Source organism: Gymnoscopelus braueri (genome assembly GCF_963280865.1).
Source record: "Gymnoscopelus braueri genome assembly, chromosome: 15".
NCBI lineage: Eukaryota > Metazoa > Chordata > Actinopteri > Myctophiformes > Myctophidae > Gymnoscopelus > Gymnoscopelus braueri.
This window is the reverse complement of record NC_137620.1, coordinates 16,356,819-16,375,373: the sequence shown is the minus strand read 5'-3', so window position 1 is coordinate 16,375,373 and position 18,555 is coordinate 16,356,819. Positions and strand designations below refer to the sequence as shown.

Genomic DNA, 18,555 nt, shown 5'->3' with positions numbered 1-18,555 from the left:
ACTAAATCTACTGGGTTGACGGCCACAAGCATCATTGGCGAGTCAAGATGTGAGCCATATAAAACTGGCTGACAGCAACAACAACAACAAAGACACAACATATCTCTGAGGAGGAAAAACTAGGCAACAAAATGATGATGCAACGTGGCAGAAAGACACCGGAGAAATCCACATGCAAGAGAGATAAACAACACAACAAATTGTCTAAAACAGAAAGAACTACAAGACACAACATCACACAGGGGCGGCAGTGGCTCAGGGGTAGAGAGGCCGGTAGAGCGGCCGGATGGTGAACCGCGAGGTTCCCAGTTCGCTCCCGGGCTCCCCCAGAGTTAGTGTCGAAGTGTCCTTGAGCAAGACGCTGAACCCCTAATTGCTCCCGATGAGCAGGTTGGTGCCTTGCATGGTTTCCTCCGCCATCGGTGTATGAATGGGTGAGTGTAATGCACAAGCAAGCGCTTTGGATAAAAAGCGCTATATAAATGCATCATTTACCACACCAGAGAATTGACATGTGACACCTCCCTGTCGGGTGGAAACCTTGTGTGTCCATAACTGTTTACTTTTCAGGAAATGGACAAAAAATAACCTGAGTTCCAGTGGATCCAGTGTAGAGTTAGAATTCAGTCACAAGCACTTGTTACAACTTTTCAGTTTTTATAAAACCCAGGCACACTTAACCACGTTCACGTTCACTTAAAAACAATAATAATACTTGGTGTGTGGTACTGTGGTATGACACAGTAGCGCGTTAGTAGGGGTTAATTTACGAAAAACAAAAAAACATACAAAGTTGAAATATGGAGATACTTGGTTTTCTGCATGACAGCAACAAAGAGGGGAAAAAATTATCTATTTGAGGGCGTAAAAGTGGAGAAAATAAAACGCATGAGAAGGTGTAAAGGTCTTTTTTCGAGATAACGGCTTCATATCACTGCTCAAAACCCTATAATCCAGCTTTTGTAGGTTCATAGGTTCAGGATTTGTAGTGCGACCCCCATCCAGTTATTACACTGGCCCGGGGGAGCAGTCCGAAGAAAGAGAAAAGAAAGAGAAAAACATAGGACAAGACAAAGAAGTCTAGACTAGGACTAGACGAGAACTCGGTCACACTGCCCCCAGAACCAACATCTTGAGAGATGAATAGCACTGTTGTATAGTACTGTTCATCTATATTGCACTTTGACTGAATCAACAGAATCTTTACAAATATCGTCTGCTCTCTCTCTACTTTTTTATGTTTTTAAACAGCTTTGCCTCTTTTTTTAATGTGTCTATTGTTTTTAAATGTGAAGAACCATGAGTTGTGGAGAACAGTATTTTGCCCCCCACCCCCCCCCCCCCCCACACACACACACACACACACACACACACACACACACACACACACACACACACACACACACACACACACACACACACACACACACACACACACACACACACACACACACACACACACACACACTCTCGGTGGTAGCTGTGACAACGCAGTTGGAGTGGGGCGGGGCTAACCGAGCTAATCAGAGGCAGTGTGTTATTGTTTGACGAGCGGTGACGAATCAAGGACTGTACACATTGGACCTTGTGTAAGGTTACAACATCATGTGTATTATTACATGACCTAACGTGACGTGATGTGACATGCTTAGGTAGCATTGACACGTCATCCTGTATAGTTCAGTTGTTCCCAGACGTTTCAGTCCCCCAGACCCCAAAAGATACAAACTTACAAAAACGCTCACAACGTGCATTGTTGTGAGCTTGTAGATCTGCAATTTTCTCTATTTCCAAAATGGAACATTTAATAGATTTATTCATAATTTTTTTTTTTTTCTGAAATTATTTTGAAAAAAGGTTTCCCTTTCTAAGTTCTCAAAAATCCTATTGTTTTAGGCTTTTAAAATAATTCAACATAAAACGAAGTGATGTTTACTCCAGTCCCGACCCATAAAAAATGCTTCCCTGGTCCCGAACACGGGTCCCGACCCATTGTTTGGGAACCCCTGGCACGTAGTTCAAGAGGTTCAGACAGGCAGCCAAGTCAAGTCCATAAGAAAGTGAGTGAGAGTCACACTCACTCAAAACAAAAGCCTTCAACAAACTACAGTCCTGGAACAAACCCCGAGGCAAGGAAGTGGAACGCCAGCTTCTCCATTAAGCAGTCTGTCTAAGCACTTAGTCAATCAACGTGGCTGACAAGAGGATTGTGATGACGAAGCAGAGAGTCACAGAGGACAGAGCGAATGTGCGATTTACGACACACCGCCACGACTCACCACCTTGCAATTTACAGTAGGTGTGTGTGTGGGATGACGCCAGGGTGGGAAAAGTCGAGACTCCGAGCAAATCAGAGACCCTCTAACGCAGTGGTTCTCAAACCTTTTCACGTCAAGGACCCCAAAATTGACACATATTAGCCTGCGGACCCCCATTTGAAAAGATATGCTAGGGAACCCCATAAGAGAAGGTTTTTACGGCTCTAGCAGTGATTCTCTGCCATTTTAATTTCAACCCTCAGTTTGAAACCCTGAGGAAGACTTTACTGTCGAAACGTTGGTTTTCAATTAAATAAACCTTTTGCATCGTGGCTAAGAGCTGTGCGGCCTCATCCTTTGTCAACACTGTTACCTGCCGTGGCCAGCACCTCATCAACACAGGTGTGCGCTCCCTCCTCTGTGTTTGCCTAACAAGGACCCCCAGTTTGACATGCATTAGGCTACGGACCCCCAATTAATGGAATTTATATCTCTGGGACCCCAATTTATATTGTAAAATCAATATTTATTTACTTCAGAGAGTGCACATGGAACCAAATGGACCCGTTAGGCTCCATTTGGTTCCATTTGTACACTCTCTGAGTTACAGACCGATAATGGTCCATTTGGTTCCTAAGACTATCTATCATTTAGCTGGAGACCCCCTGGAACTCCCCAACCGACTCCTGGGGGTCCCCGGACCCTACTTTGAGAACCAACGCTCTAACGTAACGCCCTTCACTTCGCCTCTCCACTGCCTTTGAAATAATACCATCGAGCAAGGCACCAAAAACCCTAAAAACTGTTGAAGCACAGATTCTCTGTAGCCAGCAGTGTAAATTGTATTTATGCCACACAGACACAAACATGCTGACTGTTGGACTTTTTTGCTTTTCACTACTTTTTCTCTCTCCAATTTGTATGTTGTCACTGCTGTTGTATCCTACTGGCTCACCTGCCAGTTGAGGAGCCCCCACCGGGAGGACGTAGGACCTTCACCTGACGCCTCAGGTGCCACCCCTGTAGTAATACCTGCATTGACAAATATCACACTCCTTGCCCGGCTTCCCTCCCCCCAAACACGGGCCAACTGTATTCATATAGACGCTCGACAGGAGCCATATTTGTAACTCAAATCTTTGCTTCTGTCTTTGCTTCTGGGGGGGGTCCCTGGAACAAAACATTTTGAGATGGGGGTCACTTCACTTCACTTTGCAGGTTTTTATTTTTGGTCATTTGTACACTATGCAAACAATATGCTCTATTTTCTTAAAACAACAGCAGCAATAATACATGACATAGTTGTGACCAAAAAAAGGTATAGGCTGAAGCTACATAGCTTATATTGCCTACCCTTTCAACATATATAATATATTTTTTTCACTTTGCAGGTTTTTATTTTGGTCAAATTTGGGTCAAATACATATAAAACGTTTTCTAACATCCTAACGGTATGTTGCTATATCAGTGGTGCCTCCAACTTTTTCATGTCAAGGACTCCCAAAATTATATGTATTTGGCCGTGGACCCCCATCTCACAATATGTTGTTCCAGGGAAACCCCCCAGAAGCTCAGATCGGAGTTAAAAATATATATATATTCAAAGATTTGCACAAAATAATTTTCCAAGATTTTTCAAAAAATAGCAGATCTCCACGCTCATAGTGCGGCTCTGAGATTGGAGATCTGCTATTTTTAAATCGCCAAATAAATCTTAAAATGACACAGTTGCGTTACCGGTCTTAATGGGTTAAATGGATGGTGTCGGGACATAGTAGAATGAGAATGTTCACATGTTTGTCTGCAATAACTATCCCAGGGTTCACATGTTTGTCTGCAATAACTATCCCAGGGTGATTAAAGGAGAATGGATTTCACAGTCAGTCAACATGTCTTGTTGACTGAGGGCTCAAACATGTGTTATGAGTCATTGTGAACTGACATGGTGTGTGTTAATAGTGTGCTTTCAGGAACTATTATTGCATGCATGAATGAACACACAAGTGAAGCAACACCACCTCGTAAATAACGGTCAGGTTCTCACACAGCTCACGGCTAACAACGCGCCGCAGCGCGACACGTTGCGAGCTTGTCGATCTGCTATTTCCAGCGAAAGCTTTCCCCACAATACGGAATGCCGGCTAGGCCAGTCACAATTGTTACATAATCGTCTAATCGCAATTATTTGAGATAATCGCAATTATTTTTGCATAATCGTCATAGTCGTTTTCATGTTGAAAGATTTTCACACATTTTCAAATATAAAAATAGCAGAAATAGTAGATCTACCAGTACAAGCTTACAACGTGTCACTTTGTGACGTGCTGTAAGCTTGTAGATCTGCTATTTCTGCTATTTCTGCTATTTTTACATGAATAAAAATAATTAAATATGTCAATACTTTCTTTCATATTTCAGTAATTTGTCATATCTGCCCAGTGAATTTTTTGATCACGAAGCCTGAAAGGCTTCATTATGTTCCAACGTTCAATGGCCAAACACACAATTAAATCGTTAATCGCAATTATTTGAGTGAGAATTAATCGTCAACTTAAATGTGTAATCGTGACTGCCCTAATGCCGGGGTTTAACCCATTAAGACCAGGATCGCATCTGTGAATAGATATTTCAAAGCGAACATTTGTGAAATATTTTGTTCCAGGGACCCCCAGAAACAAAGATTTGAGTTACAAATGAACGCTTTAAAAATATATATATATATTCAAAGATTTGCACACATTTTCACTATTTCTTTCAAAAATAGCAGATCTACAAGCAGATCTACAAGCAGATCTACACTCGGTGCCGCGCTATGAGCTTGTAGATCTGCAATTTTTGAATAGCCAACGAAATCTTAAAATGACACAGATGCGTTCCCGGATTGAATGGGTTAAGTGGTTAAAGCTGCAGCCCGGAACTTATTTTAATGAATAAAACGTTATATTAAGCTTTAAAAAACGTAGGGTAAGTGATATTTTTTGGGTTAAAACAAAACTTTTTTAGGTAAAAAGGTTAAAGCACTATATTCTGTCTCTCTACCCACTCAGCTATACAGCCGCCCCCCCCCGTTTATTACGATTGCAGATTTAATCTAGTTAAAATGTGGTTTACCAGCAGCTGATTCCTTGTAAACGTGAGTGATTCTTCACAGGAAACCTGTCAAAATTAGACCGCAGAAAAATGACAGCAGCCTTCTCTGATTTGATATCAATTTCATTCACATGAATGATTGATGAAATCGATATCAAAACACAGCCTGCCTGGCACTGCCGTCTGTCAGGCTAATGTCTCTCCATTCCTCTCTCTCTCTCTCTCTCTCTCTCTCTCTCTCTCTCTCTCTCTCTCTCTCTCTCTCTCTCTCTCTCTCTCTCTCTCTCTCTCTCTCTCTATCTCCTTTTCCTCCTCTGTCTATCCCAGTGATTCTAAACCTTTTCCTGGATCAGGGCCCACTTGCAAATCTTAACAGCGTTGGCGGCCCACCCCGTCTGGGAATCGCCGGTGTAATGGCGTCTTTTGAACCTTCTTTGTATGATGGCGGAAAGCAATTAAATCAAATCACTGACTTGAGTCGCTGAAATTAACGATAGCTCCCATCCAGTGGTACTTTAGTACAATTTTGAGGTGTTTTTTTTACTTTAGTGGAGTATTGCCAATTGTCAATACTTTTACTTCTACTCCACTACATCTCTGCGGAAAATATTGTACTTTTACAATTATTTGACAACTTTAGTTACTAGTTACTTTGCAGATATGAATTATTAGATTATAAAACATATATTAACCACTTTAGCCCTATTTCATACATAGGCTATTTGAAAAGAGTCTACAAGCTCACAACGTGTCGCATCGCGACGCGTTGTGAGCTTGTAGATCTGCTATTTTCAAACATTTTTGTACTTTTACTTTTGGTACTTGAAATATATTTTGATGCCAATACTTTTGTACTTTCACTCAAGTACCATTTTGAACACAGGCCTTTCACTTGTAACAGAGTATTTCTACATTGCGGTATTGATACTTTTGTTTACTAACTAATTTTAGTACTTTTTCCACCACTGCTCCCATCACTACTCTCTATCTGTCTGTGTGATCATCTGGTGTGTGCTGTCCTCTCTCTCTCCATATCAATCCATCTCTCCGCTCATCAGCATTCCTCTCTGTAACTGTGCTCTCAGATGTTGATCGCCAGAGTTGTTGTGAGACACACCAAGGGCTTGATTAGAGCTACGCTTAATTGCATCACAACAGTCGGCCCGATGGGCCTGTCACACACACACACACACACACACACACACACACACACACACACACATTAATCAGCAAAATATGTTCAGAGAATCAGAGGTGAAGGAAATATGTATAAAATAAAATATCTTCATTTGAGGTAAAATGTGAAAACTATAGGGCAGCGTTTCCCAAGCGGTGGGTCACCCATAATTTGGGTCGCAGACCAATTTTTATGCAGTAAATATCTCCTTTTTTATTTCCTACATAAAACAATATTATATATATATATTATTTCAAAATACTTTAAATAGTTTGAACAAAACAAAATTAAAAATGCTATTTTTTCAAAACTATTTCATAAATAAAATCACAAAATCTAATAATTGCCATAAATAAATGAATACATTTAAAGAACGGTTAAGAAGTATTGAAAATAGCAGATCTACAAGTTCACAATGTAGCGCGAAGCGACACGTTGTGAGTTTGTAGATCTGCTATTTTCACTAGTTTGGGTCCCGGGCAAATGTCTAATATCCTCTTTTGGGACTTGAGCTAAAAGGTTTGTGAACCACTGCTATGGGGGGGTGGGGGGTGGCACATGGCCATCCCCTGGGACCACCAACATGACGCCCCTGCCAGGAGAAAATCCCTGTCACATTTTCACAAGGTACAGTATGTATCCCCCTCAGGGAGTCGAACAAGACAATCTAGACAAGTCCTTGTACTATACACATAACACACCATAATATGTTAAGCTGACAAGAAGGGACAGTTGAAAGATAAGGTGACATGAGGATCAGCTGTTTTACTGACTCAGCACGGGAGGGGGGGGTTGTTGTGACAGCACTGTAAGCCAAACAATCTGAAATAGACTAGAAGAACAGGTGACAAAACTCCACAGGGGAACAGGAACAGGTACCACAATGACGCTGAGGTTCTCTTATAAGCCCCCCTAGGGTTTCTTTCTTTTTTAACCCATTAAGACCGGGGACGCATCTGTGTCATTTTAAGATTTCTTATGGCCATTCAAAAATAGCAGATCTACAAGCTCGTAGCGCGGCACCGAGTGCCGCGCTACGAGCTTGTAGATCTGCTATTTTAGAAAAATCGTGAAAATGTGTGCAAATCTTTGAATATATTCGTTAAAGTGTTAGGATTTAGAAAAAAAATGTTTTATCGGCCTCAGGTCTTAATGGGTTAAAAAAATATTTATCTCTGGGCTTTTAAGCCTTTATTTGACAGGTCAGTAGGCTGACAGGAAAAATGGGGAGAGAGAAGGGTAGTGACACGCAGCAAAGGCCGTCGGGATCGGGAGTCAAACCCACGACGCGCTGTCAGGCTCCATTGAGCCTATAGGTGCCTGGACCACTATGCCAGCGGTCCAGGCCCCCCCTAGGGTTTCTAACCTCACCAGCACAACACTATACTGTCATCTTTCCTAGACAGAAGTAGTATACTATGTACATGTATCTGAAGATCAAATCAAATCAAATAAATCAAATCACTATCGATTTTTCCCACGAGCCTCACTCTAACCATAAAACAAATCATCTGGCCTGTGAGGACCAGGAAAAGTTTCCTCGCGATGTCTATTTTCTCAAATTCTACTATATATATACACACACACACGCACACATTTCCCTCTTATAAGTATAGCAATACAAGTTGACACACACAAACGCGCGCGTGCACACACACACACACACACACACACACACACACACACACACACACACACACACACACACACACACACACACACACACACACACACACACACACACACACACACACACACACACACACACACACACACACACACACACACACACACACACACACACTTAGTGTGTAAAACACATGAACCAACACACAAGGAAGCATGTGGAGGGTTGAGTGTACTCTTTGTAAAGCATGCGAGTATTGTCATTTGTCCTTAAAACTGCAGCGAGAGGAGAGAGATAACACATCAAACAACTCGGCTTTCTTGATTTGAGGTTCAACGACATTCCAATGAGTCAACAATTTGCAGATTGCAACGTGTTTGAGACGTATCATTTTGAAAGCTCACAATCTGTACTTTCATAACCTATAAAACATTTACAGCACATTCTGTCAGACCTTGTCAGTTGTCACTGCACGCGCACACAAGCAAATCCAGAAATCACCCATCCAGCAATACAGGTGCTCTGCTCACCCATTCACTCTCTAACACACTCATGCGCGGTATGTACGGCATGCACACACACACACACACACACACACACACACACACACACACACACAAATGCCAGAACATTTAGCAGATCTACAGTGTGATGGTGTGTGAGATCGTAGATCAGCTATTTTTGGGTGTGCGAAGTTTAAATAGGGAACTTTAACCCCAACACCTAAACCACACACACACAAAATAGCTGAAAATGGCAGAAAAATAGACCCAAATAATTGCAGATCTACAGCGCGATACTATGTATGTGAGATTGTAGATCAGCAATTTTTCGGTGTGAAACCGTTCGCACAACAAGTTTAAAACAGGGAACTCAAACCCCAACACCTAACGCCCCCCCCCCCACCCACACACACAAACACACACACAAAAATTGCAGAAAATGTCAGGAAAATTGCCAGAAAACAGCAGATCTACAGCGCGATTGCCGTGTGAGATTGTATAGATCACACACACATTCCCACACACACCTGGCTCTTCAGGTTGTTGTTGTCAGGCGAGTAAGCGGTCTCCAGGTGGTCCTCGTGGCTGAGCTGACTGTCGTCCCCCTCCCCGTGTCCCCCCTGCCCCTCGCACTGGAAGGACAGGGGCGCCAGGCAACATATACTGGTCCCACACAAGCCCGGCATGATCACCTGCCCACCGCACCACCACAATGATGACCTCACCTCACTGTCCTTGGATGGACGGATGTACTGTCCCTGTGCCAATTATCCACACATTCCAAGAGGCTGTACTGTCCGGCTGGTGAGGTTTTGGTAGTAGAGACAATACTAGCATCAATACTACTGAAAGTCAAACTGCTATTAGTAGTCTACTATGCGTAATGCTACTAGAATACTGATACTAGCCTAAGAGTGAAGCCACTAATACTACGATAAGAGTAGCTATGTTGATGATAGTGCTAAAGTTGCATTGTTCTCTCCTCTCTCTCTCTCTCTCTCTCCGTCCACTTTCTACGTGGTCTCTTTGTCTGTACTTTGTTCTTTTTGCTACTTTCAATCTTTCTGTCTTCTGTCAATCCCTCTCTCTCTCTCTGTCTCTCTCTTTCTCTCTCTCTGTCTCTATCCGTCCATTGTCCACCTATTCTCTTTGTTTTTACTTTGCTCTTTTTTTTGTTCTACTTTCAGTCTGTCTGATTGTCTTTTTTCAATCCCTCTCTTCTCTCTCTCTCTCTCTCTCTCTCTTGTATGGATCCTATTGTCTGGAGTCAAAACAGCCTTTCTGTCCTTTTTAAGCTGCCATTTCTTCTGTGTTTCAATGAGTTAGTGTCCTTTCACTGGTGTTAAGTGTCCATGCCGTCTGTCTGTTCCTCAAACAATGACACAAGCACTTCCTCTTTCAAACTTCCCCAGTCAGCTAAGCCCCGCCCACACAGGTAAGCTCTAGGATACACCTTTTGAGATACGTATATGTGTGTGTGTGTGTGTGTGTGTGTGTGTGTGTGTGTGTGTGTGTGTGTGTGTGTGTGTGTGTGTGTGTGTGTGTGTGTGTGTGTGTGTGTGTGTGTGTGTGTATATGTATGTGTGTGTGTGTGTGTGTGTGTGTGTGTGTACTCAGCAGCAAGCCAGTCAAACAAGTTCTTCCACTTCTATATATAGCCTCCAGGAAACAGTACTGTTCTTACACACACACACTCACAGAGATATGTCACACTGATGAGGCAACTGGAGACAAATTATTCAGTTTCACAGGCAGAGCTGAAAGCATCTCTGATCACACTAACTGTCCTGCCCACCGGTGAGTGTGTGTGTGTGTGTGTGTGTGTGTGTGTGTGTGTGTGTGTGTGTGTGTGTGTGTGTGTGTGTGTGTGTGTGTGTGTGTGTGTGTGTGTGTGTGTGTGTGTGTGCTCTGCTGCCCACGCGTTGTCATCGGACCACTTTAAGTGTCAATCAGTGTCTTATATCTGCCAAGGCACATTACAGTCAGCCTGTGGTGGGTGTGTGTGTGTGTGTGTGTGTGTGTCTGTGTGTGTGTGTGTCAGTCTGCATATCATTCCCTCTTTAATGAGCAGAAACATGCTGTTCCCTGCAGACACTCACACCTTCTCGCTCTCTCCCTGTGTGTGTGCGTGTGCGTGTGCGTGTGCGTGTGCGCGCGCGCGTGCGTGCGTGCGTGCGTGCGTGCGTGCCTGCGTGCGTGCGTGCGTGTCTCTCTCTGTCTCCGTTTTTTGTCTCTCCCTCTGTCTGTCTCTGTCTTTCTCTCCTCTGCTTCCCAGTCATATCCCAGGGGGAAGGGGAGACCTTTTTTCAGCTTCACCCAGCTGATGTGCTCATGATGAGTCTCTCGTGGGGGGGGCACTTCAACACAGACGGAGAACAAACCGCTGACCTTCTGATTAGCAGACGGACTCTATAATCACTAAGCTCACGGCTGCCTGTCTGCATTAATGGTGCTGTGGCTCGGACGGACGGATCCAGACAGACACCCCGGGACCCAAACTACTGTATAGTGAAAATGGCCAATGTACAAACATTGTTGTGAGCTTGTAGATCTGCCATTTTCACTACTTATTCATTGGTTTGTTTTCTAATTTATGGAATTTCTTTGAATTTATTTTAATTTATTCATGAATTTCTTAATTATTATTTTTTGAAAATCTTTTGAAATAACAATAACTAAATGTAAGAAACGAAAAATAAAGGGATATTTACCCGCAACCCATAAAAATGGGTTAGCGGCCCACAAATGGGTCCCGACCCAGTGTTTGGGAACCACTGTTCTAGAAGAATGACCACACACACACACACACACACACACACACACACACACACACACACACACACACACACACACACACACACACACACACACACACACACACACACACACACACACACACACACACACACACACACACACACACACACACACACACACACACACTAAAGCCCTCCGTGTTAATTCCACTGTAAAGTGTGTAAGAAGCACTTGCTCGGGTGCATTGGGTCCCTTTAGTCACACCGGAAACAAACATGGAGGATTTGAGTGTTGCAGTCAGTGCTACTCTCTTTGCCAGACAAACAGAGTGTTTATGCCTGTGCCAAGTCCTGCACACAAAACCCATTATGAGCACCCAGTCTGTTGACAGTGGAGAGACGTCTAAATATGGAAATAATATGCAAATGGAAATTTTACAGTCTGTTGACAGCGCTCTAGACTTCCGCCGGGCTGGAATCACAATGCGGCTTGAGTCACGACAGGGTAAAACCACCCTCCTTAAACATACGTGCCAACTTAAAATGATTACACGCGCCATTAGAATACGAGTCTGAGTCTAAAACACATTTATTTTTAAATGGAATACACAAAAATGCCGTTATGGTCTGATTCATGGCGGGGCAGCGATATTGTAATAAGTCTGAGGGGGAGAGCCTGGGTTGCTCGAAACGTGCATTAAATCCTCTAAAATGAGAGCTACAATATGCGGAGCGTGGATCTTTTTGGCCCTGCAGCTGCAACTGTGTTGCTTTTAGCCTGTAAAATATGTTTAAAATATTCATATCTGTTTAAGCACAGGAACCTTAAACGTCCCTATCCTGGTCATGTAGGTGAAAGTAGACAATATACGTGAACATTTGTGGAAAATAAGCAAACATTCGCCAAAAATAGCAGATTTCACACATGTGCATATGACGCACATGTGTGACCGTAGCCTTAACGAGTTGATGTAGCCTTAACGAGTTGATGTAGCCTTAACGCGTTGATGTAGCCTTAACGCGTTGATGTAGCCTTAACGAGTTGATGACCAACGTCAAGCGACCGCTTAGCGTGATTGAGATTTTCAGGGTCTCAGTATACAATACTGTATATCCTGGGTATCTTCCCCGTTTGCTTTGTTGTCCGAGGCGAAGTATTCTCTGAATGAATTGAGATGTGTTCATAGTAGGGCCTATGTTTTTGCACGTATAGGGGGACACATTCAGATATGCTCATGTGGTGCGACACAACGCTCTTGTTCTCGCTTGGATCAGCGGGGTCGCCCTGCGCTCCTCGTGTGTATACACCAGTGGTTCTCAAACCTTTTTCATGTCAAGGACCCCCAAAATGAAATGTGTTTGGCCGCGGACCCCCATTTCAAATGCTTTGTTCCAGGGACCCACCAGAAGCAAAGATTTGAGTTAAACATTTTCACTTTAAAAATATATATATACCGTATATAAGATTTGCACAAATGTTCAAGATTTTTCAAAAATAGCAGATCTACTAGCTCATAGCGCGGCACCAAAAAAAAGTTGACCACAGTCCAGCTCTTGTCGCGCTTAGATGAAACGAGCACGAACGCGCCAGTTTCGTCGCGTTAGTGTCAGATTGCCTGCGCCTTCCTAGCTGAACGCTTGCCTCTCACTGAAAATCAATTATTACACTCACAGGATTACAAAGAGGATGTTTTTAATGCAACCCGTATCGTTTATCACTCATGATTTTCTCTTCCTTTTTGTCTGCACCTTTCCATCTTTCCCTCCCACTGTCCTTGAAAAAAAGAAATATGCCTGCAGTGTAGTATTCTCACCAGTAGATGGCACACACACAGAGAGAGAGAGAGAGAGAGAGAGAGAGAGAGAGAGAGAGAGAGAGAGAGAGAGAGAGAGAGAGAGAGAGAGAGAGAGAGAGAGAGAGAGAGAGAGATGAGCTTCAGAGAGACAGTAATGGAAAAGGGTTAATAAAGAGAGATAGAAAGATTAGGATAACAGACAGCAATAAGGTGAGAGATGGGGAAATGGACAGAGGGAGAAGGGAGAAGGGGGGGTGAGAGACAGAGACAGAGAGAGAGTCAGAGAGTGAAAGAGAAAGTCAGAGAGAGAAAGAAAGAGAGAGAGAGATATGAGAGAGTGGTGCAATAATCTGTATTTGTCAACTTCTACCCTGTTTCAACTCGCCAATGTTGAACCCAAATTACACACACACACACACACACACACACACACACACACACACACACACACACACACACACACACACGAAGTGGCTTGTCTCCATTTTTAAATCCTCCCTAGGGACAGTGTCTGTATTTAGTTTTGGTTAAATAAATAGTCCATTGGAATTGTGTGTGTGTGTGTGTGTGTGTGTGTGTGTGTGTGTGTGTGTGTGTGTGTGTAATACCTTTCATTTGCTTGCATGCACTTACTTACACTAACAAGGTCAGAGCGGTGCCTCACGATCAATACCAAATCAGACATAAACCTATGAACCATGGAGGGCAGAATGTACATTGGGTCTCAATTCCAAACCAATTATGCACCAGCTGCTTTGGCTAATTAGCACAGACAGCATGCCTCAGTTAGTTAGCATGCTGTTCAACTGAGACTGTTTGTTGGGGCTTTCATTCAGGACCAAAGTGGGTGGAGTTCATTGTTGCCAGATTTTCGAGAGAAACAAGCGGCCAATTCTACGGAAAAACAAGCCCAAAAGAAACGACTAACAGGCCACATGGCCACTCATTTTGCAGGGGGTCGCCAGCAAAATGAGTTAATACACATATAGCCTCAAAATCAGTTTTAACACTTGAAAATCTAAAAGCTTGTATATTGGCTATTTTCAAAATTTCTCAAATCTTGTATGGGGGTTCCGGCCATAAAATATTTTCAGAACGGGGTCCACGGACAAATACGTACATGTTAATTTGCGGTCCTTGACATGAAAATGTTTGAGAACCACTGGTTTAAACAGCATTAGCAAACAAGCCCAGATAAGCAACTACACTTTGGAAACAAAGATAGGCTACTGTAGATCCACTATTTTTGCTACTTTGTAAAAAAAATAAGAAAGAGAAAATGTTAAAAAAAAATAATAATGACATGCCCAAAAATATGGCACATTTTCAAGTTAAGTTGATGCAAAAGTAGGCACGGTTGCTATAGCAACCCTCCACGAAATGGAATTCACATAATAGCCCAATGACCAAACAGCATATCGTCTCTGTCGGGTGGAAACCTCATGTGTCCAATACTGTTACTTTTTAGGATTCAAATTCAAAAGTATCAAAAGTAGCAGATCTACAAGCTCGAAACGCGTCGCATTTCGAGCTTGCAGATCTGATACTTTTGATACTTTTGTGTGACGCTGTAGTATGAGAAAGAAGGGCGTTAACTTACGAAAAAACACAAAAAGTTAGAATATGGAGATAAGAGGTTTCTGCCCGACAGCAACAATATATTCTTTCCAATGTATTTTCTCCCCAGATTGCAAGGGGAACATACTGTACACTTTGTGGTGTGTGTGTGTGTGTGTGTGTGTGTGTGTGTGTGTGTGTGTGTGTGTGTGTGTGTGTGTTTATACACAATAAATTATATGAAATTAAACTGCATTATGCAGGTGCATCATTATCAGACACATAATTTGCCTCTAAGGCATTAACACACACACACACACACACACACACACACACAGTGAGCTAAGCGTGGGTGGATTCCATTCTCATGGCGACCACATCCTTTCTCGGCATTTCTGTGCTTAATAATAAACCAACACGAACACACGCACGCACACACGCACACACACACACACAAGGTAGAGCGGCTGCTTGGGAAATGGAAGGTTGCCGGTTCGATCCCCGGCTACCGCCCTGTGTTTTACTGTCGAAGTGTCCTTGAGCCCCTGAACTGAACCACTAACCGATTGTGATAAGCTGCTGCCTTGCATGGTTTCCTCTGCTGTTGGTGTGAATGAGAGTGTGAATGTGTGTGAATGAGTGTGAATGAGTGCATGTATGAATGAATGTATGTGAATGTGTGTGAATGAGTGCATGTATGACTGAATGTATGTGAATGTGTGTGTGTGAATGACAGAATAACATTGTAATGCACATTGTAAAGCGCGTTGGATAAAGGCGCTATATTATAAATCCATCATTTATCATTTATCTATACTCAAGGGACGGACAGGCAGAAAGATGGACAGACAGGCCGAAGAATAGACAGGCAGACAGACAGACAGACAAACAGATGTCCAATAGAAAAATCAATAATGTATGAAAAAGCACATCACACAGGCACACACACAGCACATTACAATATTAATAAATAAACACAAACACCACAAAATCTAAGCAGAAATATGCCCTCGGTTATCCTCAAATGTTTTATTTATTTTTATTTTGCTTTTCAGAAAGCATTTGATTTGGTTAACAGAGGCCTCGTTGCCTACAAATCAGGTATAGATGGAGACGTGTTAGTATTCTGTTGTTGTATACAGAAGAGGATCTGCAAAAGAATGCTTTGAAGAGCCGAGGTTTGTGCAGTGGAAAGGAATAATGGCCGTGAATGAAAAGAGAAACGGAAATGAAGCAGTTCAGAAAACCACTTAGTAGGCTCTTAGTAAGTTCAACATTTATTTTCCATTGAACAAAAGCTGAACTACACAAAATAACACAAACCAAGGATTATGTCTGGGGGACATGCATACCAAGGATTATATATGTAGTTTTCCCATCTCTTTCATACATAATAATGTTTGTATTTGTTGATGACATGTATTATTGTGTTCATTTTGTATGCTATGTTGATGAATTGAATAGGCGACATAGGACCACAATGGAAAATATCCCCAGGACTTTTTTCGTATTATCTTTTTATATATTTTTCTTTATACGCATTTTTCTCCTCAATTTAGTCGCTTGCCAATTAATTTCTCCTCACACACATTTCTGTGTTATCACTGCTGTTGTATCCTACTAACTCACCTGCCAGTGAGGACCCCCCACCGGGACACTCCCTGCTGACAGGTGCCACCCCCCCCCCAGCCTGTAGGAATACGTCCTCGCCCGGCTACCCTGCCCCAAAAAGGGCCAATGGAGTTCATATAGACGCCCGACAAAGCCGGATGCACCACGGTGGATTTAAACCCACAACCTCCGTGGTGGTGGGCAGCCAGGCACTTTTACCATTGCACCACCCGAGCGCATCCTTTTAGCTTTAATGTCTTACTGTACACATGCTGTTTACAATTTACACAAAATATTCAATTAAATGAACATCGTTGCTGTCGGGTAGAAACCTTGCATCTCCATATTTCAACTGTTAATATAAATAAATGTTGTTTATATTAAAGGAGAATTTTGGACTAAAGTTTTCTTACCTTTTCTATGACGTTATGATATCTTAGGATGAATGGTACAGTAGAAAAATTTCATAATGCCACCCCTGAGCCGCCACAGCTTAAAAGGTGCGCGGATAGGCCTTAGGTTAGATCACATATTTTAATAGCTTTTTTTCCCTTTTTTTTTTGTGAGATCTGACGTTCATAGTGACAGAACACTATGCAAAAAAAAACAAAAAAAAAACAGAAGTCTCGCTAGACGAGATTGAAATCTCGAGATTTCAATCTCGTCTAGCGAGACTTCTGTTTTTTTTTTTTTTTTTTTTTTTGGTTGCATTGTGTTCTCTAACCTAAGGCCTATCCGCGCACCTTTTAAGCTGTGGCGGCTCAGGGGTGGCATTATGAAATGTTTCTACTGTACCATTCATCCTAAGATATCATAACGTCATAGAAAAGGTAAGAAAACTTTAGTCCAAAATTCTCCTTTAACACCCTATTTCGTCATACTACAGTGCCACATAATAGTAGCAACAAAAAAAAAGCCGATTTACAACATTGAATATCAGCTATTTGTGCTATTTAAGAGTGTAAGAAAGTGTGTCTGTGGGTTTTATAAATATCAACCAATGAAAAGTATATATAAGAGCTTGTGACCAGATAATTGGATCTATTGGAACACAGGTTATTTTAATTGTATTGTTTGCTTTGTTTACATTTCCTGAGAAGTAACAGTTTTGGACATACAAGGTTTCTACCTTTCCACACCAATGATATTTACTGACTCGGCCACTAGAGATCTTGGTAGAATGAAAGAGTCAAAACCATCTGTATTTCTACATATGCTGACCTTTTTCCTGCCACTTTATCCATACTGACCTTTATGTGTGTGTGTGTGTGTGTGTGTGTGTGTGTGTGTGTGTGTGTGTGTGTGTGTGTGTGTGTGTGTGTGTGTGTGTGTGTGTGTTCGCGCTCTGTTTTGGATTATAAAGGGTTTGAGGCAGCACTTATATGGAATGGGGTTACCAGAGCGCCCTAAGGCCATTAGCTCTGTTGTCAACTTCCAAGTCCTCCACAAAGAGCAGGCTGGATAGCAGACTGAACCTAATTATAACCTTCAATTAGTTCAGTGGGAGCAGCAGCCCCCCGTAACCCCGTTCCATTTAGCCTTGCTGTTTTTTTTTTGTTATGTACAGTAATAGTATAAAAATAGGCTATATGCAAAGCAGCCATATTGGAAATAAATTGGGCCGCTTTCTTACTTCCTTCACAGGTTTTTTACCAATGATGCTAATTAAAGGAAGTAAGGAAGAGAGCACATTTATTTCCAATGTGGCTGCTGTGCATAGAGCCTAGTTGTATGAATGTATTTATTATTCATATTTTTTTTCTGCACGTACACACCGGCGTGACAAATAAACTATCCCAAAAACAGATATGTACAAATATTTGTTCATGTTTTTGTCAATATAAACATCAATAAATCAATAAATCAATAAATCAATCATTCATACAGTAAGTGAAATAATTCACAATAGGACCATTCAATATTTTTTTCTGGGGTACATGGGGTCCATTTACACCAGCAGTTCTCAAAGTGGGGTCCAGGGACCCTCAGGGTTCCTTGAGGAGGTTCCCAAATGGACCCTTACAGCTCTGTAACTCCGAGTGTACACATTTGTACACTCTCAGAGATATGGGGGCCCTTGACATTAAAAAGTTTTAGAACCAACTCTAGCTATTAGTGGAGATAATGGGGTGTGAATCCTGTGAGAGGTGCTGGAGTGACTCTAAGTGGAGGTTGTAGAA

At 42.3% G+C, this 18,555-nt stretch overlaps 1 protein-coding gene across 3 annotated transcripts in view; it reads right to left on the bottom strand.

The window, feature by feature from the left end:
* The window catches only part of LOC308102464 (diacylglycerol kinase delta), a 154,392-nt gene that overhangs the window by 64,574 nt on the left and 71,263 nt on the right, over positions 1-18,555 (bottom strand). Inside the window, exon 1 of one of the 3 annotated variants that reach the window (XM_080452185.1) lies at positions 9,183-10,017. The exons of 1 other annotated variant lie outside the window; for it this stretch is intronic. In XM_080452185.1, coding sequence (XP_080308311.1) covers positions 9,183-9,341 — 159 coding nt within the window. In that variant the 5' untranslated portion in view covers positions 9,342-10,017. Of the gene's footprint in view, positions 1-9,182; positions 10,018-18,555 lie in introns of those variants that run through there. One more of the 3 variants, XM_080452186.1, reaches the window with a different exon arrangement.